At 37.8% G+C, this 27,248-nt stretch overlaps 3 protein-coding genes and 1 long non-coding RNA gene across 5 annotated transcripts; all 4 read right to left on the bottom strand.

The window, feature by feature from the left end:
• Positions 1-918: 918 nt before the first annotated feature.
• LOC122820235 (C-type mannose receptor 2-like) lies at positions 919-2,678 on the bottom strand. Its single transcript, XM_044097479.1, has 3 exons — positions 2,334-2,678; positions 1,787-2,128; positions 919-1,522 (listed from the first exon to the last, which is right to left on the bottom strand). The coding sequence occupies exons 1-3, from the start codon at positions 2,593-2,595 to the stop codon at positions 1,176-1,178; spliced, it is 951 nt and encodes a 316-aa protein (XP_043953414.1). The 5' UTR covers positions 2,596-2,678; the 3' UTR covers positions 919-1,175.
• A 4,874-nt stretch (positions 2,679-7,552) lies between these two features.
• On the bottom strand, positions 7,553-19,688 carry LOC122820227 (C-type mannose receptor 2-like). 2 transcript variants are annotated; one of them, XM_044097468.1, is made up of 6 exons: positions 19,636-19,688; positions 19,444-19,535; positions 18,159-18,233; positions 9,126-9,509; positions 8,556-8,918; positions 7,553-8,291 (listed from the first exon to the last, which is right to left on the bottom strand). In XM_044097468.1, exons 3-6 carry the CDS (start codon positions 18,190-18,192, stop codon positions 7,945-7,947), a joined length of 1,128 nt encoding a protein of 375 aa, XP_043953403.1. In that variant the 5' UTR covers positions 18,193-18,233; positions 19,444-19,535; positions 19,636-19,688; the 3' UTR covers positions 7,553-7,944. The 2 variants fall into 2 exon arrangements, with proteins under 2 accessions (XP_043953403.1, XP_043953402.1); XM_044097467.1 differs by lacking the exons at positions 18,159-18,233; positions 19,444-19,535; positions 19,636-19,688 and adding exons at positions 9,647-9,721; positions 9,911-9,965.
• Positions 12,137-13,809, bottom strand: LOC122820237. Its single transcript, XR_006368745.1, has 3 exons — positions 13,697-13,809; positions 12,939-13,301; positions 12,137-12,688 (listed from the first exon to the last, which is right to left on the bottom strand). It is a non-coding gene; the product is annotated as an uncharacterized LOC122820237 (long non-coding RNA).
• A 3,897-nt stretch (positions 19,689-23,585) lies between the features above and the next one.
• Positions 23,586-26,042, bottom strand: LOC122820233 (C-type mannose receptor 2-like). The gene is made up of 5 exons (XM_044097475.1): positions 25,717-26,042; positions 25,440-25,514; positions 24,919-25,302; positions 24,372-24,713; positions 23,586-24,215 (listed from the first exon to the last, which is right to left on the bottom strand). Exons 2-5 carry the CDS (start codon positions 25,471-25,473, stop codon positions 23,872-23,874), a joined length of 1,104 nt encoding a protein of 367 aa, XP_043953410.1. The 5' UTR covers positions 25,474-25,514; positions 25,717-26,042; the 3' UTR covers positions 23,586-23,871.
• Positions 26,043-27,248: the final 1,206 nt, after the last annotated feature.

Genomic DNA, 27,248 nt, shown 5'->3' with positions numbered 1-27,248 from the left:
GCCAGACCAGAAGTGGCTTCTGTGGAAAGACGAAAACATTAAATTAATCTTTGTAATAACAGAAATAATGCAAATAGGAGAGCAGTAGGAGAAGAAAGTGAGGGGAAAAAGTGGTCAGTTTAACCTAAACCAGTCTAACTTTAAGCTTTATCACAAAGAAAAGTCGAAGTCTAGACTTAAAACTAGACATGATGTCTGACTCACAGATAAAACCAGTAAAGATAAAAAGGAAAGACAAAAAAACTTCTTCAGACTCAACAGCTTTTATTATTTTCTAACAATGTTACAGTAAAGTATGAATATGACAGTAAATCCATTTAAAACAGTGATAATAAACTGAACAGCATGTTTCTTACTTAACAGCTAAAACAAGATTACACAACCTGTCAGGATTTATTTAAACAATAAACAAGTTCCAGTTAACCCACCACACACTTATTGATTACTTATAGAGAGCTGGATGTAATATAATAACTGATCAAAGTGAATAAAATGCAAACTATGTTCTGTTAGTATAGATAAGAAAAGATGTTGAATTAAAAGATACAAGAACAACAGAATCTCCATGTAGAATGATTCTTGTTGCTGAAGGTTGGTAGAAATATTAGATTATATATGAGTTGTATATTTTTTTTATATAATCCTAAATATGTTTGTAAAAGTTTTAAAGTAACTTGCAGCAAAACAGCACTTTGAAAAATAATAATGATAATAATTACAAAATTAAAAGTACATTTAATCCTTCAAACAAATAACCCCAAATTATTTACCTCACATAATCCAACAAACACAATCTGAAAAAACGAACCAATAAAAAGAACCAGCTTCTCTCTGTTTGAGTAAAATGAACATTGTTCTTTCTATTCTATGAACTCCTGACTGCGAAACGGCAAGTGATAATTTTGTATTTATTTGCAGAAAATGAGAAATGGTCAAACTGAGGAGAAAGATGCAGTGCTCTCTGACCTCTAACAATGCAAAGAAAACAAGTTTGTATTCATTTAGGAACAATAAAACTAATGTTTTAACTCAGGAAGAGATTAGAGATCAATATTAATAAATAGGTTTTCAATGGCGTTCAATGCATTGGACTATTCATTCTTTCCAGAGCTGTATTTCTGAAACTTCAAATGTAACTTTGGGCACAAAACAATCAGAAGCCAAAGGTTTGGGTCTCAATGTTTAGAACAGATGAAGTTAAACTTCTCTGTATCATTTTTCTTCCTCCACTGATGTTTTCCTCTCGTCTCCATGGCTCCAGACATGTCACAGTCGTCCATCGGTTCACCTTCGGCCCAGTTCTTATAGCTGACCACCTCATCACTGACCCAGAACCACAAATCCAGAGTGCAGGCGTAGCTCAGACCCGTCCAGACAAAAGGAGTCGATGCGTTCTTGACTTTCTCCTGGACCAATATCTGTTGATCCATGTTGGTGATGGTGACCAGGTCATGGTGTTTCTCTCTGCAGTAGTTCAAGGCTTCCTCCCAGGTTTTATTCTCTTTGATCAGGATCACATTATCTACATAAAGAAGCAACAAACACAATAAATCATAACAGGAGCTTCAATTATATCAACATGCAGAACCTGGAACAATTTAAAAGATCCAAAATGTTATATATTTCTACATGTTTTATTCAATTTTTGTGTAAATGTAACAATTTATTTTAATAGATTTAGTATTTATATGACAGAAAAACTTCAACAGTATAATGAAGCTCTTTTATTTCTTCCTACATATTCAGAAAAATTTAAATAATTTGTCTTATTGCAAAAAAATCTCACCATCATAACAGATGAAGGGTTTTCTTTTATCACAGTTCTCATTCTTCCATCTGCCTCCATCATCAATCTTGGCACAAAGATCACTGACAGATTCTGGATTAACTAATTCATTATTCCAGTGTCTGAAAGAGAAACTGCTTCCATCTGACCACCTCCAATTGTCTCTGAATAAACCAAAGTATATTATCTGATCTGAAGAGTTCATCAATTTCTTCACTTCTTCATCCTCTAGTTGCTTCGTTCCACTGATCAGGTCTGTGTGTTTCTCTCTGCAGTAACTCTGAGCTTCCTGCCAGGTCTTCATCTCTTTAATCAGGTGATATTTATGGGTTGTATTAGTTTCTGTGGAGTGAACAGAAAATTTTAATCTGTTATAACTGTTGTTAAAATAAACATAAAATCAGGTTTACTGGCTGATGCATTGAAAACAACAATTACTGTTTTCTGAGAGCAAAAACTTTCAATTTATTTTATTGTGAAATATTTTATCAAGATTGTTTTATTGACCAATCTGTAGAGTTTAGATTCTGTGTTTTTTAATACTCACCATCATAACAGAGGAAATATTCAGACCACTTGCAACCCTGATCGTTCCATGTGACATTTTTATACACAGCCCCACAGTTCTGTTCTCCTGTAATTCCTGTATCACTTGGTTCTCCTGTGTTCCAGTTTGTCTCACTTTCATTGAACTCCACTCCAGGCAGAGACCAGTACCATGTTCTGTTAAATTCTGGTTTACTGATCAGACCAATCCAAGCTCCACTCTGACCTCCAGCTGAGATGTTGAGTCTCTCCATGTCCTTCATGTTAGTCACTGTGACCAGGTCAGTGTGATTCTCTCTGCAGTACTGCTGAGCTTCAGTCCAGTTCTTTTTCTCATTAATGTAGTGAAACTGATAGTGCTGACAGTCAATGAAGCAACACTGAGCTGTGAAGATAAAACATATTAAATTTTGAGGATTTCTTCCCAATCAGTTCATGAACTGCTTTCATGAACATTTCAGTGTGATAACAAAGAGTTAACTTTATTTCCTTGTAGTCTAGTTGTGTTTCAGATCAACTTACCCATCAGGAAGAGCAGAATCAGACTCCACTGCATCTTTGCTGTCAGATGAATGATTTTCCTCCAGCAGTTTGTCTCTGTTGGATGAAGAACATTTAAACAGTGAAAAGCTGCAGCTCTCCCTCCACTGGACAGAGAAACAATGAGAGCAGAGAGACCAAGACAGACAGAGAGACATTCTGCTCAACTTTTCAGTTCATAATAGAAATAAAATAAAACATTAAAATTGTTCAGAGTGAAGTTTGTCATACCAAAAACTCAGACTGGTTTTCATTTCCATCTGCTTCCTTTTCTCTGTCTTGTTTTAGCTGAAAAACTTCTCATTAGAATATGTTCCATTCATAACAGCTCTTCAAACAGCAGCTCTGTTATTGAGCTGAAATTTAAATATCATCATTTGAATATTCAAACCAGGTCAGACATTTCTATATCATTTCTAATCATACAAAGTTTGTAATGTGAAAAAACAACAAATAATCAGGATCCAGCAGAACAGGCATATTGACTAAAGTACAGATATTTATTACAGTTACAGAAATAACTGACTATTAATATCTTTACATCTCATGATCTTAGACATAAACTGGAAACAAAGTGGAGCAACTAAAAGTTGTTTCACTTTGGTAATAGTAGAATTAATTTTCACATTGTTGCTCAAGTAAAAGTTAAAAAGTATTTGGTAAAAGAACTCAATGAAAGAAAATGATTTAATTTGTGAAAATCTATGGAATGTAACAATATAAAGTTATATCAATTCTGGAAATTTGAAGAGTATTGGAGTGATAAGTTAACATTATTTCAAAATCAAAAATGGCAGAAAGAAAACACATTTTCTAGTCACACGTTTTCACAACTCAAAGCTTTGAATTTATATATATATATATATATATATATATATATATATATATATATATATAAGGTATAAAATAAATTATGTTTTTGAGATTAAATCTTATACAGACATTTTTCTAAAACATGCTTCCTTTTTCAGTGAATGAGACTCTCTCCTCTTGATGCTCTGCTGAAACTGTCCCAGGTCAATGCTGCTCTCTAAACAGCAGCTGAATTTTAACCATTTAAATATTCAAAACATATTTCACAAGAAAACATTCAAGTATTAACAGGAAGGACAAATATAAACAAGCTGAGCCAACCTCCATATCCTGGGAACCTGGTTGATCTTCCAGAGAAACATTAACAGTCATTATGGCGTCTTACTGCTGAGGCTCTGCTGCTCTTTGAGAATAAAAACACTGTTTATTATTGTTTCAATCTTAAAGGAAGATGATAAGAACCACAAACCTACAAGTAAAAAAAAGCAGAATGGATTTTACTTTTTAGAACAGATCAAGTTTTATTTGTCAAGATCATTTTTCTTCCTCCACTGATGTTTTCCTCCCGTCTCCATGGCTACAGACATGTCACAGTCGTCCATCGGTCCATCTAAAGCCCAGTTCTTATAGCTGACCACCTCATCATTGACCAAGGACCAGAAATCCAGAGTGCAAGTGTAGCTCAGACCCGTCCAGACATAATCAATCGATGCGTTCTTGACTTTCTCCTGGATCCATCTCTGTTCCTCCATGTTGGTGATGGTGACCAGGTCATGGTGATGATCTCTGCAGTAGGTCAAGGCTTCCTCCCAGGTTTTATTCTCTTTGATCAAGATCACTTTATCTGTCCTGATTGTGAGGAGAAAATAGTTCAATGCATTTATTTATTTAAGAAAAAGGCGGTGTGGTCGGGAATCTTTGGTTCCAGAGAAACATTTTCAAACTCCATCTTTTAAATAGACATGTGGATATGCACTGGTATATCATGAATTAATAAATACTTTCCAAATACATTGACCAAATGATACATAGAAAATATGTTAATAGAATAAAATCAGATTTCTTGCATGACTTTTGATATTAATATCCTCATATGAATAAAATAAATTTCTCACCATCATAACAGATGAAGGGTTTCTGCACATCACAGTTCTCACTCGTCCATCTGCCTCCATCATCAGTCGTGGCACATTGATCTCTGTTGGGTTGATGATTGTTAAACTGTAGAATCCAGAGTCTAAAAGAGAAACTGCTTCCCTCTGACCACCTCCAGGTGTCTCTGAACAGACTGAAGAATGGTTTTCTGTTTTCACTTTCTCCACTTCTTCATCCTCTAGTTGCTTCGTTCCACTGATCAGGTCTGTGTGTTTCTCTCTGCAGTAACTCTGAGCTTCCTGCCAGGTCTTCAACTCTCTAATCAGCTGATATTTATGGGTTGTATTAGTTTTCGTAGAGTAAAACATTATTTTAACATCACATGACTTGTGCGTTTTTGCTTTATTTCGGGAGAAGAACAAACTATCACCATTGTAGCAGAGGAAATGTCTTTGGATGGAGAAACTCACATATCACCTTTTAGAAGTATTTACCAATAACCCATAATTCTCCTGTTTTCCACAATCATTAGATTCTCCTTGGTACCAGTTTGATTCACTTTCATTGAACTCCACTGCAGGCAGAGACCAGTACCATGTTCTGGTACCATCTGTTGGATCTTACAGACCAATCAAAGCTTCCCTCTGATCTCCAGCTGAGATCTTGTTGATTCTCTCCATGTCCTTCATGTGAAAATGACATTTGAAGAGTCAAACAGGTCGAGGCCATCGTTCTAATGGGAACTGTTTATGAACCATGACAAGGAAAAGAAAATGAAAGTGAGATAAATTGATCTATTAATCGCTTCAGTAATAATTTAAAGAAATCTTAGGGAGAAAAAAATCAAAGCAACGATCATCTTTGCGCAGCTCGAATGTTTCTGATGAGGATTTAACTGAAACCAATTGATGGATAAATTAAGCTCCCACTGAATCATTCATTTCAAAACTGAAGAAATATTTATTATTAATTACATAATGTTTTAGGTAAAGAGCTTTACCAGTTTATTTACATTCAGTCATGTTTTTTCAAACTTTTTTATTATTATTATTATGTAATAATTACTATTACAGCCCCTCCCCAAGACCACTAAGTGTAAATTCTGGCACTGGGTGTAAGACAAAAATCAGTAATCTAAACAAATGATGTCAGTAGCAAGAGATAGTTTATTTTATAGTTCAGGTAAAACCTCAATCACAGGAGGCAGAAAACACAGAACAATACAATAAAACAAAACAATAAACAAAACTCTCCTTTTTAACTATAAAATTCAATAATCACTTTCTAGAGGAGAACTGTAAAAATAAGTACAAAACCTGGCGAACCACAAAACAGGAGAAAACAGTTAACCAAAATGGCAGAGAACCCCGACCAGCTTCCACTGTGAATAGAAACACTTTACTTTAGTTAGACACTTGATTCTTCCCAAAAGGCTCACAGCAAAAATCATTTAATTCCCACAAACAGCCACCAGACAGACAGGATGACTTCAGATCCAGACTCAGAGATCTGACATCTCTGGCATGAAGCTCTTCATGGGGAGGCTGACCAGCTCCAACACTTTGAACCTGTGGCAGCCAGGTGGACCTGAAACACAAGGAGAGAGCTCTGATGAAGAGAGCCCCTAGTGGTCAGTGACTGTAACAATTACAAACAAAAACAATGTGTTTTTTTTTTTGTTTTCTTTGTTTTGTTTTCAGTTTTTTTATTGCATATTGTGTATTTCCTTGTGTTGTATTTGTTGCTGCCTCTTGGTCAGGACTAAGTAAACAAAGGAGGTCTTAATTCTCAATGGGGTTTTTTTGTCCTGGTAAAATGAAGATTTTTTAAAAAGTGCAGCAGTGTTTGTCATTTTTCATAAATATTTAACTGTTAATGCAGACTTTTTTATTGGTTTTATTTTATGTTTTAGCTGATTTTTTTTCCCCCTGCGATCTCAATAATTGCTGGGAGACATCACTGGCTTTCTGATAGAAATAATAAATAAAAACAAAATATCAGATAAATGCTTGAATTTGAATTGTCTGGAGTGTTGGAGGAGAGACTTGAACATGGTGACTAATGTTGATTAATCTCAGTGCTGGACTGTAATTAATCTGATTACATTTTTTAATTGATGGAGTTTATATGACAATTTAAGAAAATATTACAAACAACTGAGTTTAATTTCTATCATGACTGTAGTTCTTGGTGAATGACTTAAATCTTCTTTATCTATTTTTCTAGCTACGTTCTTGACTAGGAGGATATTTATCAGATTCTGCTGCCTGAATCATTTTATAAAAACATGTTTGATATTGTATCTTCTGTTTCACTGAAATGTTCTGCCATCTGCTGATCAAGTCTTTCATTTCTCTGCATGGCAAATGATTCACATCTTATCAATCAGTCTGAGACGTTTGATCCAAAATTATTCACACCACTGACCTGATTCAGGTTTAAAAGAATCTTTACAGATTTCTGTTTACTGGAAACATTTTGGGACGGACCAGAAAGAGTCAGGACTTCAATGGCACTCTTTAGAGGAAGATAAAGATTAGGGTGATGACCAGGAGGCCTTCCAGTCACAAATACAAGGAGGTCATCACCAAAGATTAATCAATAATAGAAACATTTAAAAAGCTGCTCAGCAATTATTGCAAAGTTTTGATTTTGGATCTTCTAAAATAGTTTTGTTTCCATTGAAAAGTGGAAAAGGTATGAAAAACTTACATTTAAAAAAAAAAACTAAAAGGAAAACAAATTCAAGTCAAACTTTATTTATGGTGAACTTTATATGCAGTATGATAACACAAAGTGCTTCATAGAAGATGACTCCTACTGAATAACTAATGATAATATTCTGAAATAATGTTACAATTATTGAGAACTTAAAGAGCAAAGCCATGTTACCATATAATAATAAAATATAATATTAAAGTAGCTAAAATTGACAAACTAAAAGCATAAATGATGAGAATCAGAATCAGATGTTTTTGTCATGGTAAATAAATCACAATGAAGTTTGTTTCAGTGCAGTAAATCCACAGAACAAAAAACAATCTCATATTCAGTAAAATGATAATATGTGAATAAAATGTTACTAAAACCACAAGAAAACCAAAAACAACAAGATTTATGTAAAAAGCTCAGTGCCAATGAAAAAAAAAATAACAGAGTGGATTTTAATTTTTAAAACAAATGAAATTAAATTCCTCAAGATCATTTTTCTTCCTCCACTGATGTTTTCCTCTCGTCTCCATGGCTCCAGACATGTCACAGTCGTCCATCGGTTCACCTTCGGCCCAGTTCTTATAGCTGACCACCTCATCACTGACCCAGAACCAGAAATCCAGAGTGTTGGTGTAGCGCAGACCCGTCCAGACATAATCAGTCGATGCGTTCTTGACTTTCTCCTGGATCCATCTCTGATCATCCATGTTGGTGATGGTGACCAGGTCATGGTGATGATCTCTGCAGTAGGTCAAGGCTTCTTCCCAGGTTTTATTCTCTTTGATCAGGATCACATTATCTACATCAAGAAACAATAAATAAAATAAATCATAACAGGAGCTTCAATTATGTCAAGATGCAGAGCCTGGAATAATTTAAAAGATCCAAAATGTTTAATATTTCTACATGTTTTATTCAATTTATTTGTAAATGTAACAATTTATTTTAATAGATTTAGCATTTATATGACAGAAAAACTTCAACAGTATAATGAAGCTCTTTTATTTATTCCTACATATTCAGTTAAATTTAAATAATTTGTCTTATTGCAACAAAATCTCACCATCATAACAGATGAAGGGTTTTCTTTTATCACAGCTCTCATTCTTCCATTTGCCTCCATCATCAATCTTGGCACAAAGATCTCTGACAGATTGTGGATTAACTAATTCATTATTCCAGTGTCTGAAAGAGAAACTGCTTCCATCTGACCACCTCCAATTGTCTCTGAATAAACCAAAGTATACTACTGCTTTGTATGCAAAGTCTGACCCAAACGCTTCCCTCATCAATTTCTTCACTTCTTCATCCTCTAGTTGCTTCGTTCCACTGATCAGGTCTGTGTGTTTCTCTCTGCAGTAACTCTGAGCTTCCTGCCAGGTCTTCATCTCTTTAATCAGGTGATATTTATGGGTTGTATTAGTTTCTGTGGAGTGAACAGAAAATTTAAATCTGTTATAACAGTTGTTAAAATAAACACAAAATCAGGTTTACTGGCAGATGCATTGAAAACAACAATAACTTGTTTTTGAGAGTAAAGACTTTCATTTTCTTTTTGTGTTAAATATTTTATCCAGATACTTTTATTAGACAATCTATAGAGTTTAGATTCTGTGTTTTTTTTAATACTCACCATCATAACACAGGAAATATTGAGGCCACTTGCAACCCTGATCTAACCATTGCAGATTATTATACACAGCCCCACAGTTCTCAGGATCTTGATTTCCTTTATCACTTGGTTCTCCTGGTTTCCAGTTTGTCTCACTTTCATTGAACTCCACTCCAGTCAGAGACCAGTACCATGTTCTGTTAAATTCTGGTTTACTGATCAGACCAATCCAAGCTTCACTCTGACCTCCAGCTGAGATGTTGAGTCTCTCCATGTCCTTCATGTTAGTCACTGTGACCAGGTCAGTGTGATTCTCTCTGCAGTACTGCTGAGCTTCAGTCCAGGTTTTATTCTCATTAATGTAGTGAAACTGATAGAGCTGACAGTCAATGAAACAACACTGAGCTGTGAAAATAAAACATATTAAATTTTGAGGATTTCTTCCCAATCAGTTCATGAACTGCTTTCATCAACATTTCAGTGTGATAACAAAGAGTTAACTTTATTTCCTTGTAGTCTAGTTGTGTTTCAGATCAACTTACCCATCAGGAAGAGCAGAATCAGACTCCACTGCATCTTTGCTGTCAGATGAATGATTTTCCTCCAGCAGTTTTTCTCTGTTGGATGAAGAACATTTAAACAGTGAAAAGCTGCAGCTCTCCCTCCACTGGACAGAGAAACAATGAGAGCAGAGAGACCAAGACAGAGCAGGTAGAGAAAATAGTGCAACTTTTTCTTAAATCAAAATATGCTGACATGAAAATAATGTAATAATAGAACTAGAAGGACTTTTCTATGAAACCTACATTTCTTTTCTTTGTCTCTCAGTGAATGGGTTCTCTCCTCTCGATGTTCTGCTCCAAACGTCCCTGGTAAAATGTTGATATCCGACTTTTCCACGTCTCTAAATAGCAGCTGAATTTGAACATTTCATATTTTAAATATTCAAAGCAGAGCAGGAACATGTTTCACAAGGAAACCTTTTACAAACTATAAAGAGGAAGAAAAAAAATATGCAAAAAAATCTAGCTGGGAAAACAACCAGGAAAAACTTTATTCAATATCGTGTGTTGAGCTGCAACATCTCTGCTTGTAGTTTTTCCCTTACAGTTTCTGCTCACCTTTCTAATAATGTGTTACAGACACCTTTCAAAACAAACTGATCAAAGTGACAGAAAAACACCTCTAGTACAAAAGCTGATTTTCTCTTGCAGCTTAAAATTTATTGTCTAGAGTTTCAAACATGAAATCCAGAAAAACCAGGAATAACCAGTTTTGTTTCACATTGAATTTACACAAATTGCTCATATCTGTCAATATATTGTGTTAGTTTCTCCTCACTGTTTGATTATTACAATTATCATGTTTCTTTAATGTAATTCTGAATTCTTTGACTCCTCCACTAACATCCTCATAGAGCAGCAGGAAGCAGCTTTTCAAAGATGAATGTATGGATTTATGGTACATCTTTGCTAAATAAGCTTCAATTCATTTAAAGAGCACTTATGGAATAGTTATTTATGTGTTGTGAGTGGAAAAGCGTGCAGAGAATAAAATATGCAGACAGGAAGAAAAATTACAAGGGAGAAATTTACTTCCCTAATCCAAAGCAGGAAGTTGTTTTTTCCCCTTGTAACCTGCTGGAACACCAGAGGACAGGAAGAGAAAAATGTTCATAGAGTTCTGTGTGTTTGGCTGCACAGACAGACGAGGATGCAAATCAAACTTGTCATTTTATTTTATAACTTTTATTGAGGGAAAATACGCTGGTGATGGACATCAGCAGTCAGTCAAAGGACTGTCAGCCTCGATGTAATCCTGGATTTACAGCAAACACTTTATAAGTTTGAGTAGAAAGATCCAATTAAATATTACATTATAGAGGATGTATGTGTGTAACCGTTAGTAACCACTATCATGTACAAAGATAAATAAATACTGGTCAGCATCTCGTCTCAAGGTATCGTCCAGAGCCTCCAGTTAGTGTCCCAAACTCAGCCGTTGCTCTGAGGCCTTCAGGTTCTGGGGGTCATGATGAACCCGGGGGGCCCGGCACAGGCAGCGACTCGGGTCAGACCACCTCAATGGACTGTGTGTCATCTGCCGTCACTGACCGACGGTTCTTCAGGTTGTCTGCCTTCTCTGTCGGCATCAGCTGGACTTTTCACTTCTGCTCTTTTTCTCCGCCGTCCATCAGATTCTTGTTGGTGGCTCCGCCCTCCACATCATCACCCTGCAGACCTTTTAACAGGAGGCCGGCACAGTTTTGGTAAGTTTCCATTCATTCTTGGGTTTAGCACACTGCGGCCACATGGTGGCGCACTGGACTGATTTTGTTTTCGTTTTGGACTTTTTGCCTTCCTTCCAGCATCCCTCCCTTCACTCCTGGTGATCAGATTTCATCAGATTCTCTGTTGTTTTTCCCCAAGTCGACTCTACTCTTATATTTTCCCACACTGTTGTGCTTTCACCCCACAGTTCTTATAATGGGGTGTGAATTACGTTTTGATTAAGGTTGGAGTTAGGAATATATCAGTAATGATCAGGGTTAGTGAAAATGTCTGCATTAGGCATAAATGTAGTTACTAAAATGAATGTAAGTCATTACAAAGTCCTGAGTTTTTATAGTACATAAATGTGTGTGTGTTTGATGTTAGAGGTGGTTTTGTTTTTTTAAACATCGATCCTGCAGAGACGGAGCAACTAGAAGAATTAAAGCTCACCATAAATGGAACTTATTGGTTTAATAAAAAGATACAAATCTACAAATATCTGACAAGTCTAAGTGGGAAAGACGGATCTGGTGAATTTGGAAATTTTATAATGAAATTGAATGAAAGGTTTTCTTAACAGAACCAGTTTAAGAGTGTGGACAAAATTATTGTTCTCTTTCTGTCCCATCTCCTGTTTCCCAACATCTTTCTGTTAAATTGTACAGAAAAAAAGTCTCAACATGTGGAAAAGTTTTAAAATGATTAATTAAGATTTTATTGTTTTAAATCACAACATAATTTTATCAACGGTGAGTAACAGTCATGAAATATCAGAAAGGCAACAAGATAAGTCTTTACAATATATTAGACAAGATAAACAACATAAATTCTCCACAATTCATTTAAAGCAAATAATTTCTAATTTAAAGTTTTGCGTAATGGATCATCTGTTGACAAAATTCAAATGTGGTTTTGTGAATTTTATTAAACCCAAAAAGATGCACAAAGTGAAACAAGCTGATAATAAAAAGAAGAGGAAGAATTATTTATTAGTACAGACGAAGTTAAATCTCTCGCTGCCGTTTCTTTGAAACCATCGATACTCTCCTCCTGCCTCCATGGCTCCAAACATGTTACAATCATCCTTCTGACCATCCCAGGTCCAGTTATCACAAACCCAGAACCAAACATTCATACTGCAGCTGAAACGCAGCCCAATCCAGACATAACCAGTCGATGCGTTCTTGACTTTCTCCTGGATCCATTTCTGATCGTCCATGTTGGTGATGGTGACCAGGTCATGGTGGTTCTTTCTGCAGTAGGTCAAGGCCTCATGCCAAGTTTTATTTTCTTTGATCAGGATCACTTTATCTGGCATAAAAATACATAAAATATAAGGAATAAATCAATATTATTTCATTGTAAGTTTCCAATCAGAGCTGGTGCAACAAAAAAGAAGTTTCAAAGGTTTCAAGGACCTTTATTTAACTAATTACATGTAATAATAATAACTGTTATGAGTTAAACACACAAACCTGATAGTAAAGTTTACACTTGAAAGACATTTAACTAAGAATGTGAAGTTTTATGTTACACTTACTGATATTTTTTGAATACTCACCATCATAACAGATGAAGGGTTTTCTTTCAGTGCAGTTCTCTTTCCTCCATCTGCCTCCATCATCAAACACAGTCACAGCACATCGAAAACTGTTGGGTTGATAGTAAAACTGTAGATACCAGGGTTCAAAAGAGAAACTGCTTCCATCTGACCACCTCCAGGTGTCACTGAACAGACCAATGTAGATTGGTAAAATCCAATAATCCATAAATCCAGATATATTCATCAATTTCTTCACTTCTTCATCCTCTAGTTGCTTCGTTCCACTGATCAGGTCTGTGTGTTTCTCTCTGCAGTAACTCTGAGCTTCCTGCCAGGACTTCCTGTCTCTAATCAGGTGATATTTATGGGTTGTATTAGTTTCTGTGGAGAGAACAAAGTTGATGAACTCTAACTTACTTTTGAGAAGTATTCTTAGAAAAAAGATTTATAAAAGAAGCTTAATAGTTTTGCTTTTGTCTTTAAACCATGAAGCTTCTATATCATGTCAAATAAGAAATTATAAGGTAAAAATGTTATTTCTTGCATGTGTCATAAAAAAGATGGAAAATTTAGATTAATTTTATTAGTTCAGGCCTTATTTTTATATTTGATTAAAAACCTTTTTTCCAAACATAAATGAATGTTTGATAATAAAAATATTACTTTTTGTTCGATAGATATTGTCGCGCTTTTGGTTTCCAGGGTAACGGAGGCGTTAGTGTAGGTGAAGATACACGACAAAAAAAAAATAGAAAGATATCTTGCATGAACTTTACTTCTATCAGCAACAGATGAATTACAACGACAACCGAGTTGTTCTCATGTAAGAACCGTGTGGCTTCTGGCCTCTAGCTCTTGCACAGACAGCGCTTAGCTAAGTCCGGGCAGTGAGTGGTGAGAACCATAACAGAACATAAACATCGAATCTCGCGATACTAGCCTTTTCTCTCGAACTACGTTGCATTTAATGACCTAACTTAAGCTCGGAAGACTAAAATAAAAACTACGACACCAAGCTTAAGGTCTAATAAAGTTGAACCTTCTTTACAATATATATATATATATATATATATATATATATATATATATATATATAAAATTCCCTTCTCACCCACCGCGGGTGGTGATTCTTCTTCCTCTTAGCTCGGGTCCTCTACCAGAGGCCTGGGAGCTTGAGGGTTCTGCGCAGTATCTTGGCTGTGCCTAGGACTGCACATTTCTGGACTGAGATGTCTGATGTTGTTCCTGGGATCTGTTGTAGCCACTGTTCCAGTTTGGGGGTGACTGCCCCGAGGGTCCCGATGACCACAGGCACCACTGTGGTCTTCACCTTCCAGGCCCTCTCCAGTTCCTCCCTTAGGCCCTGGTATTTCTCTAGTTTCTCATGCTCCTTTTTCCTGATGTTGCAGTCACTTGGTATTGCCACATCCACCACAACGGCTTTCCTCTGTTGTTTATCCACCACGACTATGTCTGGTTGGTTCGCCCTCACCATTTTGTCTGTCTGGATCTGGAAGTCCCACAGGATCTTAGCTCGGTCATTCTCCACTACCTTCGGGGGTGTTTCCCACTTTGATCTTGGGGGTTCCAGTCCATATTCTGCACAGATGTTTCTGTACACTATGCCTGCCACTTGGTTGTGTCGTTCCATGTATTCTTTCCCTGCCAGTATCTTGCACCCTGCTGTTATGTGTTGGACTGTCTCAGGGGCCTCCTTGCACAACCTACACCTTGGGTCTTGTCTGGTTGGTAGATCTGGGCCTCAATTGCTCTGGTGTTTAGGGCCTGTTCCTGGGCGGCCATGATGAGGGCCTCTGTGCTGTCCTTCAGTCCAGCTTTTTCCAGCCATTGGTAGGATTTTCTGATGTCAGCCACTTCGGTTATTTGCCGGTGGTACATCCCATGCAGGGGCTTGTCCTCCCATGATGGTTCCTCCGGCACCTCAGCTTCTGTTCCCCATTGTTTGAGACATTCACTGAGCACATTGTCTGTTGAGGCTTTGTCCCTGATGTATCTATGGATCTTGGATGTCTCGTCTTGGATAGTGGTTCTCACACTCACTAGTCCTCTGCCTCCTTCTTTGCGGTTCGTGTAGAGTCTCAGGGTGCTGGATTTGGGGTGGAATTGTTAGTAGTTAGTAGTTAGCATTGTTAGTAGTTTCCGGGTCTTAACATCTGTGGCCTGTATCTCCTCCTTTGGCCAGCTAATTATTCCTGCAGGGTATCGGATTACTGGTAGGGCATAGCTGTTTATTGCACGGATCTTGTTCTTGCCATTGAGCTGGCTTCTCAGGACTTGTCTTATTCGTTGAAGGTATTTGGTTGTGGCTCTTTTTCTTGTGATCTCATCAAGGTTGCCATTTGCTTGTGATATTCCCAGGTATTTGTAACCTTCCTCTATGTCTGCTATTGTTCCTTCTGGGAGTGAGATCCCTTCTGTGCGGATGACCTTCCCTCTCTTTGTAACCATCCGACCACACTTCTCTAGTCCGAATGACATCCCAATGTCCGTGCTGTATATCCTGGTGGTGTGGATCAGTGAGTCGATGTCTCGCTCGCTCTTGGCGTACAGCTTGATGTCATCCATGTAGAGGAGGTGGCTGATGTTGGCTCCATTTTTGAGTCGGTATCCGTAGCCAGTCTTGTTGATGATTTGGCTGAGGGGGTTCAGGCCTATGCAGAACAGTAGCGGGGACAGCGCATCTCCTTGGTATATGCCACATTTGATGGATACTTGTGCAAGTGGCTTGCAGTTGGCTTCAAGGGTGGTCTTCCACATCCGCATTGAGTTTGCAATGAAGGCTCTCAAGGTCCTGTTGATGTTGTACATCTCTAAGCATTCGATGATCCAAGTGTGTGGCATTGAGTCATAGGCTTTCGTGTAATCAATCCAAGCCGTGCACAGGTTGGTGTGTCGGGTTTTGCAGTCTCTGGCAACTGTGTGGTCTACAAGGAGTTGGTGTTTGGCTCCTCTGCTATTTACCCCGATGCCCTTCTGTCGTGCTCATGTATTGATCCATGTGTTTGCTTATCTTAGGCTATGATGCCTGACATGAGCTTCCAGGTTGTGGAGAGACAGGTTATTGGTCGGTAGTTAGATGGGACCGGGCCCTTTGTTGGATCCTTCTGGATCAGGATTGTGCGCCCTTCAGTTAACCATTCAGGGTGGTTCCCATTCTGTAGCAGCTGGTTCATTTGGTCTGCCAGTCGCTCATGTAGGGCAGTCAGTTTCTTTAGCCAGTAGGCATGGATCTTGTCTGGCCCTGGTGCTGTCCAGTTTTTCATACCTGAGACTCTTTCTTGGACATCTGCCACAGTGATGGTTACCGGATTTTGCTCAGGGAGTTTGCTGTGGTCATCTCGTAGAGAGATCAGCCACTTTGCATTGCTGTTGTGGGACGCCTCCCTTTCCCATATGCTTTTCCAGTATTGTTCTGTCTCCAGCCTTGGTGGGTCTCCAGCCTTGTTATTCCCCTGCCACTGAGAGTACACTTTAGCTGGTTGGGTGGAGAAGAGCCTGTTAATCCTTCTGGATTCCTTCTCCCTTGTGTATCTCTTTAGGCGGCTGGCCAAGGCTTGGAGCCTCTGTTTGGCAGTTTCGAGTGCTTCAGGTATGGGCATCTGGCTGTACTTCTCGGGTATTGGTCTTTTCATTGTTCCCTTATGGAGCTCTGATAGTTGGCTCACTTCCCTCCTTGTTGCCTTGATTTTACTCTCTAACTGTCTTTTCCATGGTGGGTATTTGTTATTGTTATTCTTATAGCTCAAAGATCAAGGATCACTGATGCTGCGTTGTAAATCAGCTCGTTGGTAGGGATTGTTCTCACTGCTGCATTCACATTCTCAATGAGACTTTCTGATGGTATTTCACTCAGCCGTTGTAATTGGCGCCGAGGAGGTCTGTCTGTCATTCCTGCCATGATTCTATTTCTCAGGTCCGTTGCAGCCTCGTTCAGCTCTGTTTCCGTCATTGTGGCTGCATACTCCCTCTCTGGGCGGGGGCTTGTAGTTAAGCCCCGCCCTCTCTGACATCCAGGTTCCTCCTTTTCGCCGTAGCGTTTGTGTTGTACTTCGTCAATCTCAAGCTGTGATAGCAGCTGCCGTTTGCGGATGTTGGAACACTGAGCTACTAGCTGTTTAGCACTTAGTGTGGACTGGGGATGTCGAAGTAACCATTCCTCCCTCAGTCTTTGCATATAGCCCCTCCGATCGGGGCTACTTGAGTAGTAGCATTCCAACAGATCCAAGTTTTCATCTCTTGCCCATTTCCGCTTCGTTGTCCGCCTCGTTGTTCCAGTAGCCCATTTATCATCAAGGTGCTCTGGTTCCCCAGCACCTGACGCAGACCTTGTTTGGCCGGGCGACGTCTGAGCCGGCATGTTTCCTTGCTTCTTTGTGTCTCTCATGTTATGAGGTAGGCTGTAGCTCGAAGGATCTTGCCTAAGGACCCAGACAGGATAGCGCCCTTTTTTCCGGTTTCGACCTGGATTCGAACCCGGGTCGACCGGGTGAAAAACCGCTGACTTATCTATTGAGCTATCCTGCCAGCTATATATATATATATATATATATATATATATATATATATATATATATATACACACAGAGTTGAAACCAGATGTTTACATACACTATTTACATTTTAAAGGCAAAAAGACTTCAATCTTACCATCGTAACAGAGGAAAAAGAAACGATAACTACAAGGAGCTATGAACCATCTGGCATCCCGCCACAAAATTCCACAGTTGGAAAACCAGTCATCACTTGGTTCTCCTGGATACCAGTTTGTCTCACTTTCATTGAACTCCACTCCAGGCAGAGACCAGTACCATGTTCTGGTACCGTTTGTTGGATCATACAGACCAATCCAAGCTTCACTCTGACCTCCAGCTGAGATCTTGAGTCTCTCCATGTCCTTCATGTTAGTCACTGTGACCAGGTCAGTGTGATTCTCTCTGCAGTACTGCTGAGCTTCAGTCCAGGTCTTTTCCTTATGAATGTAATGATACTTATAGAGCTGACAGTCAATGAAGCAACACTGAGCTGTGAAGATAAAACACGTTTCAGTATGAACTAACTTGTAGCTGTAGTTTACACAGCACATGCATTACAATTACTGCAGTAATTTTATGTTTAATTCTTTTACTTTCTGTGTGAATATTGAATAGACAGCTGGTTTCTAAATCTGACTTTATTATAACAGAAACCAGAGTCTAGTTGTGTTTCAGATCAACTTACCCATCAGGAAGAGCAGAATCAGACTCCACTGCATCTTTGCTGTCAGATGAATGATTTTCCTCCAGCAGTTTGTCTCTGTTGGATGAAGAACATTTAAACAGTGAAAAGCTGCAGCTCTCCCTCCACTGGACAGAGAAACAATGAGAGCAAAGAGACCAAGACAGACAGAGAGACATTCTGCTCAGGCTTTTTCTCTAATTAGAAATAAAACATTAAAACATTAAACACAGTGGCGGAGCCAGAGGGGTGGCATTTTCCACCTCCAACAGAGCCCTTGCCACCCCTACTGCCACCCCACTGGAAATGGTCATTTTAAAATATAATACTTATGAGATCGGCAAAGATTTGCCAGGAAAACGGTAATTTCCGACTGTCCCTGAAGGCAGTCCGTTGCAGAAGCAGCTCACTGACGCTGTTCATTGGTTAAGCGGACATGTGGTTCCTGCTTGATCCAAAACACACCCGCGGCTTCAGAGTACACCGTTGAGGAGTTTTGCAGGTATTTACAACATTTTACCGCTCAGCGGTAACCGCTGTGTTACCTTCCTAGTGAGAGGCGGCACTTGCTGTACATTTGAATAAAGAAAAAAAAATGGTTGTGCACCGTTCAGTAGTGCCTCGTTTATTATATTAGCCATGCTAGTGCTGATAGATCGTGTTTTAGACAGATTCTTTTAACATGTGTTTTAGTGCACATGCTGCCCTGTAATGTTTTATTCATTTGGCCAGGATATATCTTCCAGCTCTTGCTTGAAATGTGTGTGATAAGAATATGTGAAAAACCATTGTTAAGTTTTATAATGACTGAAATGTAAGTAGGCTATGTCATATGAAAGCTTTGAATTATAACCTAAACCATCTCATGATCTTAGACATAAACTGGAAACAAAGTGGAGCAACTAAAAGTTGTTTCACTTTGGTAATAATAGAATTAAATTTCACATTGTTGCTCAAGTAAAAGTTAAAAAGTATTTGGTAAAAGAACTCAATGGAAGAAAATGATTTAATTTGTGAAAAACTATGAAATGTAACAATATAAAGTTTTATGTCAATTCTGGAAATTTGAAGAATATTGGAGTAAAAAATTAATAACATCATTTGAAAATAAAAAATGGTAGAAAGAAAACACATTTTCTAGTCATATTTTCACAACTCAAAGCTTTGAAACATTTATATATATATATATATATATATATATATATATATATATATATATATATTACGTGTAAAAGAAATTATGTTTTTGAGATTAAATCTTATCGACAGACATTTTTCTAAAACTTACACGTTTCCTTTTCCCCCTCAGTGAATGAGACTCTCTCCTCTTGATGCTCTGCTGAAACTGTCCCAGGTCAACTGCTGCTCTCTAAACAGCAGCTGAATTTTAACAATTCATTATTTAAATATTCAAAACATATTTCACAAGAAAACATTCAAGTATTAACAGGAAGGACAAATATAAAAAAGCTGAGCCAACCTCCATATCCTGGGAACCTGGTTGATCTTCCAGAGAAACATTAACAGTCATTATGGCGTCTTACTGCTGAGGCTCTGCTGGACTTTGAGAATAAAAACACTGTTTATTATTGTTTCAATCTTACAGGAAGATGATAAGAACCACAAACCTTCAAGTAAAAAAAAAGCAGAATGGATTTTACTTTTTAGAACAGATCAAGTTTTATTTGTCAAGATCATTTTTCTTCCTCCACTGATGTTTTCCTCTCGTCTCCATGGCTCCAGACATGTCACAGTCGTCCATCGGTTCACCTTCGGCCCAGTTCTTATAGCTGACCACCTCATCACTGACCCAGAACCAGAAATCCAGAGTGCAGGTGAAGCTCAGACCCGTCCAGACATAATCAGTCGATCCGTTCTTGACTTTCTCCTGGATCCATCTCTGATCATCCATGTTGGTGATGGTGACCAGGTCATGGTGATGATCTCTGCAGTAGTACAAGGCCTCCCAGGTTTTATTCTCTTTGATCAGGATCACTTTATCTACATAAAGAGGACACAGACAATAAATCTTTGCAACAGCAGCTTCATGTGTCATTAAGCCGAACCTGGGCATCAAGAACTAAAAACTATATGATTTATGGAATATAAATGTTTTTAAATGTTTTATACTTGTATTGGACAATCTAAAGAGTTTAGATTTTGTGTTTTTTAATCCTCACCATCATAGCAGAGGAAATATTCAGGCCACTTGCAACCCTGATCTCCCCATGAGAGATTTTGATACAAAGCTCCACAGTTCTCAGAACCTTGAATTCCTCCATCATTTGGTTCTTTATCGTTCCAGTTTGTCTCACTTTGTCATAATGCAATGTTTCTAGGACTCTAAGGCAATTAACAACTATGGACACCCAAACAGTTTTAACAGATTTATTTAGCAACTGAATGTGCTGCAGAGCTTGTGGAGGGGCGTCGATCTGTGACAGCAGGGAGGAACCGGGCCAGCAGAGGAACTGCAAAGGACGAGTGGTTAAAGTGGGAAGTAATGAAGGGAATGACGGAGTAACCTGATGGTGACTTACGGTCTGCGGGTAACTAAGCAGAGGAGAGTACATGGGTTTCCAACAGGTGTTGTGGTGGTTTTCCAGATGGGGAAGTTCCAGCAGCTGATTGGCTGGCGTGACGCTCTCAGGAGCTCCCAACGTTAGTGATGGTCCGGCAACACCGACGCGTCAAGCACAGAGACAAAACCCGTGTCGGTGCGTGTTTTGCTTTCAGCAAGTCACGTGACCGATACAGGAACTGTTTCAATGCGCCAAACTGTGTTTATAAGGAAGCGAATCTGTCAGCAGGATGCATTTACCAAAATAAATCTTGATCTTTTACGGTACAGCATCAACTACGGAGCCTCAAGGCAAACAAAAGGTTTCGTAGTTTGGGACCATTTTGATTTTACATCAAAAAATAAAAGGCATCGGTTCTCACTTCGTTGTTGTTTCATCCGGTTCTGTTCAGTTACTTGATCTGTCTGAATCCAAATTCAGCTGAAATTGACTTTCATATTATGTTCTGCAGGTTAAGTGTTGCACATGTTTCTCCTTTTAAATCTTACATTTCATAATTTTATTCTTAAATTACCCTCCATAAATAAAATTTTTTAGACAGAAAAAAGGTAAATAAAGACAACACCTCTATAAAAAAATAATAAAAGACATTTTCAGCAAAACACATCCATAAAGAATTGAGTAGAAAATAATTTAAAAGAAAAAAAAATTATATGAACAATATACAGTGTCACTGAAATCAGTTTTATTAAAATAAATCCACGTCCTCAATGCTGAGGCATTATAGGGCATCAGAATGAATCCCAGATAAACTCAGATATACAGCTATTCTACAGGTTATTCAGTTGCTTTTTATAAATTATTTTACAGAAATTTATTGTTTACTTTATTTTTTTCTACAGCAGGAGAAGATGTGTTTAAAAACAGAACAGACTAAATTTCAAAATGTTGGAAAAACTTAGTTTTTTTAATAAAAATTTGTGAAAAAGAAAATAAAAACAGTCCACAAGCATCCTCATTCCAAACACGTTCACTTTCATCACTTGGTTCATGTTCACATTATCAAATATATTTTGAATTTAAATCAAGATATGACATAATACAATATATAATACACAATAAAATACAATGACTTAAATCTTATTGTATAGACTACGTCATCAAATCAGTCTCACTACGTTGCCTGTAGGGATTTTTAATGTCCAGCAGGTGTCAGTATTCAGTGACACAGAATTGACACAGTATCAATACAGCGTTGCTAGGGGGTTGAAACGATACATGACATCTTATTTACCCATCACTACCCAACAGAGCAGCTAGGATCAGATACTTCAGGTGAACCCGGTTCAGAAAGTGTTCAGCTCAGGTTCACTGTAGAGGAAGTAGAAAAAGAAAATGAGTCAGAACCAGGAGGACACTGGAAATACAGCACTGACAGCAAGAGAGAACCACTGTAAAAGCAGAACCATCAGATATCTGACTCCAGGAAGCCGCTCCTCTTTAAGGACCTTGCAGATTGGTGGTGATGAGTAACATCTGGATCCCATCAGCCTGCCACCCTGTGGAGGAGAAGGAAACCACTCCCCTGCAGAACCAACACACTTTCATTGAACTCCAGTCCAGACAGAGACCAGCACCATGTTCTAATAAATTCTGGTTTACTGATCAGACCAATCCAAGCTTCCTTTATGTCTCCTAGTGAACGACTGTTGAGTCTCTCCATGTCCTTCATGTTAGTCACTGTGACCAGGTCAGTGTGTTTCTCTCTGCAGTACTGCTGAGCTTCAGTCCAGTTCTTATTCTGATTAGTGTAGTGAAACTGATAGAGCTGACAGTCAATAATGATGTCATGTTTTGATTGTTGATTCTATGTTGCAATTGCACAAAATATCCGTGATGAACGGCGGAGTCCCAGAGCGAAATGAAAGAGTTTTACGAAGCCTCTTACTGGAAGCCCTTTGAAAATCTGTTTACATGGATTTAAACTGTGTGATTGTGAGTGGGAATAAAAACAGCAACAGGTGTTTTGTTCCATAAAACACAGTAGGAGTCTAACAGATAAACCTTTTATGGATGCAAACTCAACTACAAACCAACTTGTTTAGGATTGTATTTAAAATGCAATCAATTACAAATTTATTTATAGAACTTGATTCATTGTCGTGTTTTGATTATTGATTTTATGTTGCATTGTGTTTCTGTGTTTGATTTGATGTGAAGCACTTTGAAATGCCTTGATGCTGAAATGTGCTTTACAAATAAAATTTGATTGATTAAATAAAACAACACCTACGTTCAGCTTTGAGACAAAAGTGAATCTTAATTTTTAACTTTTATTTTTCAATTTTTTTAAAGAAATCTGATTCATTTAACAGCGACTGAATTTGATACTTTTATTTTCAAATTATTCAGGTTTTGGGGGATTATTTTACCAAAAATCTGACGTATAGAAATTACATTTTTGTACAAATTGTTATTGTGTGTTTGTGCTTTTGTTTTGTATTCATAATTTATTAATATTTGTGTGCACATTTGACAAATTATTTACAAGTACTCAGAGTTACACACAATTTATTATTTATATTTTTTTCTGGTTTACTAATCGTTAGACGCTGTGGATCGTCATATGGACTGTTTTATCTCCATAGATATTAAACCTGTTTTATTGTGTTTCAAAATACAAACTGAATATTAAGATCGATAACTGAAAGTCTTCTGCTAAGAAGATTTTTCTTCCTCCTGTCTAAATATATCATCACGTCCACCGGGTTTGTTTGTTGGAGTAACATTAAAGGAGAAAACACAAGAATTTTCTGACTTTAAGAAAAATGTTTTTATTAAATTGTACTAAAGAAATCAAACTTTAAATAAGAAACCAAAATAGATGAATGCAAAAACTCATGAATAATCAAAAATAAGCAAAAGCCAAAACAACCCTAAAAAAACCAACCATAGGACCCAAAGCAAACCAAATGGGTTCTGAGGAGGGAGAAGGAAAAAGTCTCCTGACGTTCAGCTTTAATCAGGCCAAACAACAACACCTGTCTGTCTGCAGAACCCTGCAAGAAGAGACCTACTGGAGCCGTAACATTAGATTCTACTTTAAAATTACATTTCAAACGTTTATGCAGCCAAACATCCAAATATTCACTTTGGAAACAACAAACTCAAGTCACCAGAAATCAGAGTGAACTTTAAACCTTAGAACAAATGAAGTTCAGTTTCTCTGTGTCGTTTCTTTGGAACCATCTATGTTCTCCTCCAGCCTGCATGGCTCCAGACGTGTTACAGTCCTTCAATCCTGCTGAGGTCGGGTTCTTATAGCTGGTCCTCTTCTTACAGACCCAGAACCAGACGTTCTTCAAGCAGTGGAAGCGCAAACCCAACCAGACATAACCAGTCGATGCGTTCTTGACTTTCTCCTGGATCCATCTCTGTTCCTCCATGTTGGTGATGATGACCAGGTCATCATGATGATCTCTGCAGTAGGTCAAGGCGTCCTCCCAGGTTTTATTTTCTTTGACCAGGATCACTTTATCTGTAAAAAGTAACAAAACAAAAAAACACTTGCAGGTTTGACATTAAATATAGAGCACATCTTAAAAACACTAGAAAACATCCACAAATTAAAATGAACACAAAGAAATTCAAATTCTTCTGTTGATTTGTGAACATGAAAGTCAGAGTTTCTCACCATCATAACAGATGAAGGGTTTTCTTTCATCACAGTTCTCATTCTTCCATCTGCCTCCATCATCAATCATGGCACATTGATCACTGAAAGATTCTGGATTGTTTAATTGATTATTCCAGTGTCTGAAAGAGAAACTGCTTCCATCTGACCACCTCCAATTGTCTCTAAACAGACCAATATATAGGTATCTGAAAACAAAGTTAATCAATTTCTTCAGTTCTTCATCCTCTAGTTGCTTCGTTCCACTGATCAGGTCTGTGTGTTTCTCTCTGCAGTAACTCTGAGCTTCCTGCCAGGTCTTCATCTCTTTAATCAGGTGATATTTATGGGTTGTATTAGTTTCTGTGGAGTGAACAGAAAATTTAAATCTGTTATAACTGTTGTTAAAATAAACACAAAATCAGGTTTATTGGCAGATTCATTGAAAACAACAATTTCTGCTTTTTGAGAGTAAAGACTTTCATTTTCTTTTTGTGTTAAATATTTCATCCAGATTGTTTTATTAGACAATCTATAGAGTTTAGATTGTGTGTTTTTTAATACTCACCATCATAACACAGGAAATATTGAGGCCACATGCAACCCTGATCTGTCCATATCAGATTGTTCTCTAGAATCACACAGTTCAGAGGTCCTTGAATTCCTTTATCATTTGGTTCTCCTGGGTACCAGTTTGTCTCACTTTCATTGAACTCCACTCCAGTCAGAGACCAGTACCATGTTCTGTTAAATTCTGGTTTACTGATCAGACCAATCCAAGCTCCACTCTGACCTCCAGCTGAGATGTTGAGTCTCTCCATGTCCTTCATGTTAGTCACTGTGACCAGGTCAGTGTGTTTCTCTCTGCAGTACTGCTGAGCTTCAGTCCAGGTCTTATTCTGATTAATGTAGTGAAACTGATAGAGCTGACAGTCAATGAAACAACACTGAGCTGTGAAGATAAAACATATTAAATTTTGAGGATTTCTTCCCAATCAGTTCATGAACTGCTTTCATGAACATTTCAGTGTGATAACAAAGAGTTAACTTTATTTCCTTGTAGTCTAGTTGTGTTTCAGATCAACTTACCCATCAGGAAGAGCAGAATCAGACTCCACTGCATCTTTGCTGTCAGATGAATGATTTTCCTCCAGCAGTTTGTCTCTGTTGGATGAAGAACATTTAAACAGTGAAAAGCTGCAGCTCTCCCTCCACTGGACAGAGAAACAATGAGAGCAGAGAGACCAAGACAGACAGGAAACAGAAAAAAAAACACGATTTTCTAATAAAAAAATGCTGACATGATATTAAAAGTAAAAATATAATTTCTTATTAGCAACATTAATATTAGAGAGCTGAAACTTACATGTGTTTCCTTTTTGTCCCTCTGTGAATTGATGCTCTTCTCTTGATCTTTTGCTGAAAACTGACACAAGTAGCCGTGTGTATCGTGGATTTCTGCTTTTCTAACCTAAAGCTGAATTTTCCTGTTTCATAATTTACATATTCAAAGCACGATGGAGACATTTTTCACAAACCAACCATTCATTAACTCAAGAATAGACAAGTAGATGAACCAACTTCGGTGAGCAGACGGGGGAAACACCTAACATTTTTATGTGACGTATGTAAACACACTCCTCAAAAAAACTGTGTCTGTTCAGAACTGTAGGTTACAGGTGAGGACTTGGTCATACAGACGGTGTATTATTACACCATCTGTTTTGTTGTTGCCATGGTAGTTATTTCCCTTTCAAATTACTTCCATGTTTATGGTTTAAATAAAAATTCCCTGTAGGATATATTAATCACAAGCTAATAAAGGTAAAGTGTAAATCTAGCATTAACAAAAAACACACATTCAACTTAAATTACAGGAAAACCTCCCACTGCAATGTTTTAGGCATTTTATTTCTTACTTTTTTACATGTTTGATTCATAACTACAGTCTGACAGAAGTGAGGTTGTTTTATTGCACCATCAGCCCTTGTTGCCCAGAGACGCAACAAGCGGGATTCGAACCGGTGACCGATCGCCTGTCACCGTCTCCACCGATGTCAGACTGTTGTCACTGTCAGAATAATGAACATTTCTAATTACGTTCTTCCTCCGGTCAGACATCCTCCAGTCACCAGTTGGCAGCAGAGTTCTAACCAATCAACAGCGTAGTAGAAGACGTAGCGCACTCAGTGTGCACTGGGGTAGAGAGGAGAAGAGACGGAAAAAACTGGAGAAGGACCTCGCCGCAAGTACATCTCGCTGCAGCAAACAGAAAGGGGCGGGGACGGACCACTGTCAGTCTCATACCTTATATGGAAATGGGACTATTTCATTCCGGAAATGAAGGGGGCGCTAGTGACACTATTTCCTATACCAACCGTGTCATAATAATTATAATAATAATAACGTACTTTATTCTACAACGCCTTTCAAAACACCCAAGAACACCTTCAACATTAAAAATACAAATTAAACAGTAAAGAAATGGCTACAAAACGTGATATGTCACGTGGCATGTCTGTCACGTGGTATGTCCCTTTTTTATTTTTAAATCTTTATTTAAAATTATATTAGTAACAAGCGATCTAAAATGAGCAACAATAAGGAATCATTATGGAAATGTATTTATCTATCCTTACACCCTATCTATCTCAAACAAAAGTCATAAAACATGAATCACATCAATAATTTGGAGACAAATGTACATTAAGATCACATTTATCCATCCATTAATTATCATTAATTATCCTCATAGTTGGTCATGAGGGCAGCTGACCCTGGACAGATCACCAGTCCATCACAGATTCAGAAAACAGATATAAGTAAATACTTGCTGGTGCTGAAGTTCAAATAATAGATATTGATGTTGTGAATGGTACTTTTAAAATAAATAAGTTA

This window comes from Gambusia affinis, linkage group LG18 (assembly GCF_019740435.1).
Source record: "Gambusia affinis linkage group LG18, SWU_Gaff_1.0, whole genome shotgun sequence".
Classification (NCBI taxonomy): Eukaryota; Metazoa; Chordata; class Actinopteri; order Cyprinodontiformes; family Poeciliidae; genus Gambusia; species Gambusia affinis.
This window is presented reverse-complemented; position numbering and strand designations above follow the sequence as displayed.

Bases quoted from the DNA above. Each gene is read 5' to 3' on its own strand.
- LOC122820227 (XM_044097468.1), bottom strand. From the start codon at position 18,192: ATGCAGTGGAGTCTGATTCTGCTCTTCCTGATGG. The intron at 9,510-18,158 runs GTAAGTTGATCT...TTATTTTCACAG, and splicing joins GATTCTGCTCTTCCTGATGG to CTCAGTGTTGTTTCATTGAC. The intron at 8,292-8,555 runs GTGAGATTTTGT...TTCTTGATGTAG, and splicing joins ACCCTTCATCTGTTATGATG to ATAATGTGATCCTGATCAAA.
- LOC122820235 (XM_044097479.1), bottom strand. From the start codon at position 2,595: ATGAAGGACATGGAGAGACTCAACATCTCAGCTGGAGGTCAGAGTGGA. The intron at 2,129-2,333 runs GTGAGTATTAAA...TTCACTCCACAG, and splicing joins ATATTTCCTCTGTTATGATG to AAACTAATACAACCCATAAA. The intron at 1,523-1,786 runs GTGAGATTTTTT...TTCTTTATGTAG, and splicing joins ACCCTTCATCTGTTATGATG to ATAATGTGATCCTGATCAAA.
- LOC122820233 (XM_044097475.1), bottom strand. From the start codon at position 25,473: ATGCAGTGGAGTCTGATTCTGCTCTTCCTGATGG. The intron at 25,303-25,439 runs GTAAGTTGATCT...TTATCTTCACAG, and splicing joins GATTCTGCTCTTCCTGATGG to CTCAGTGTTGTTTCATTGAC. The intron at 24,216-24,371 runs GTGAGAAACTCT...TACTTTTTACAG, and splicing joins ACCCTTCATCTGTTATGATG to ATAAAGTGATCCTGGTCAAA.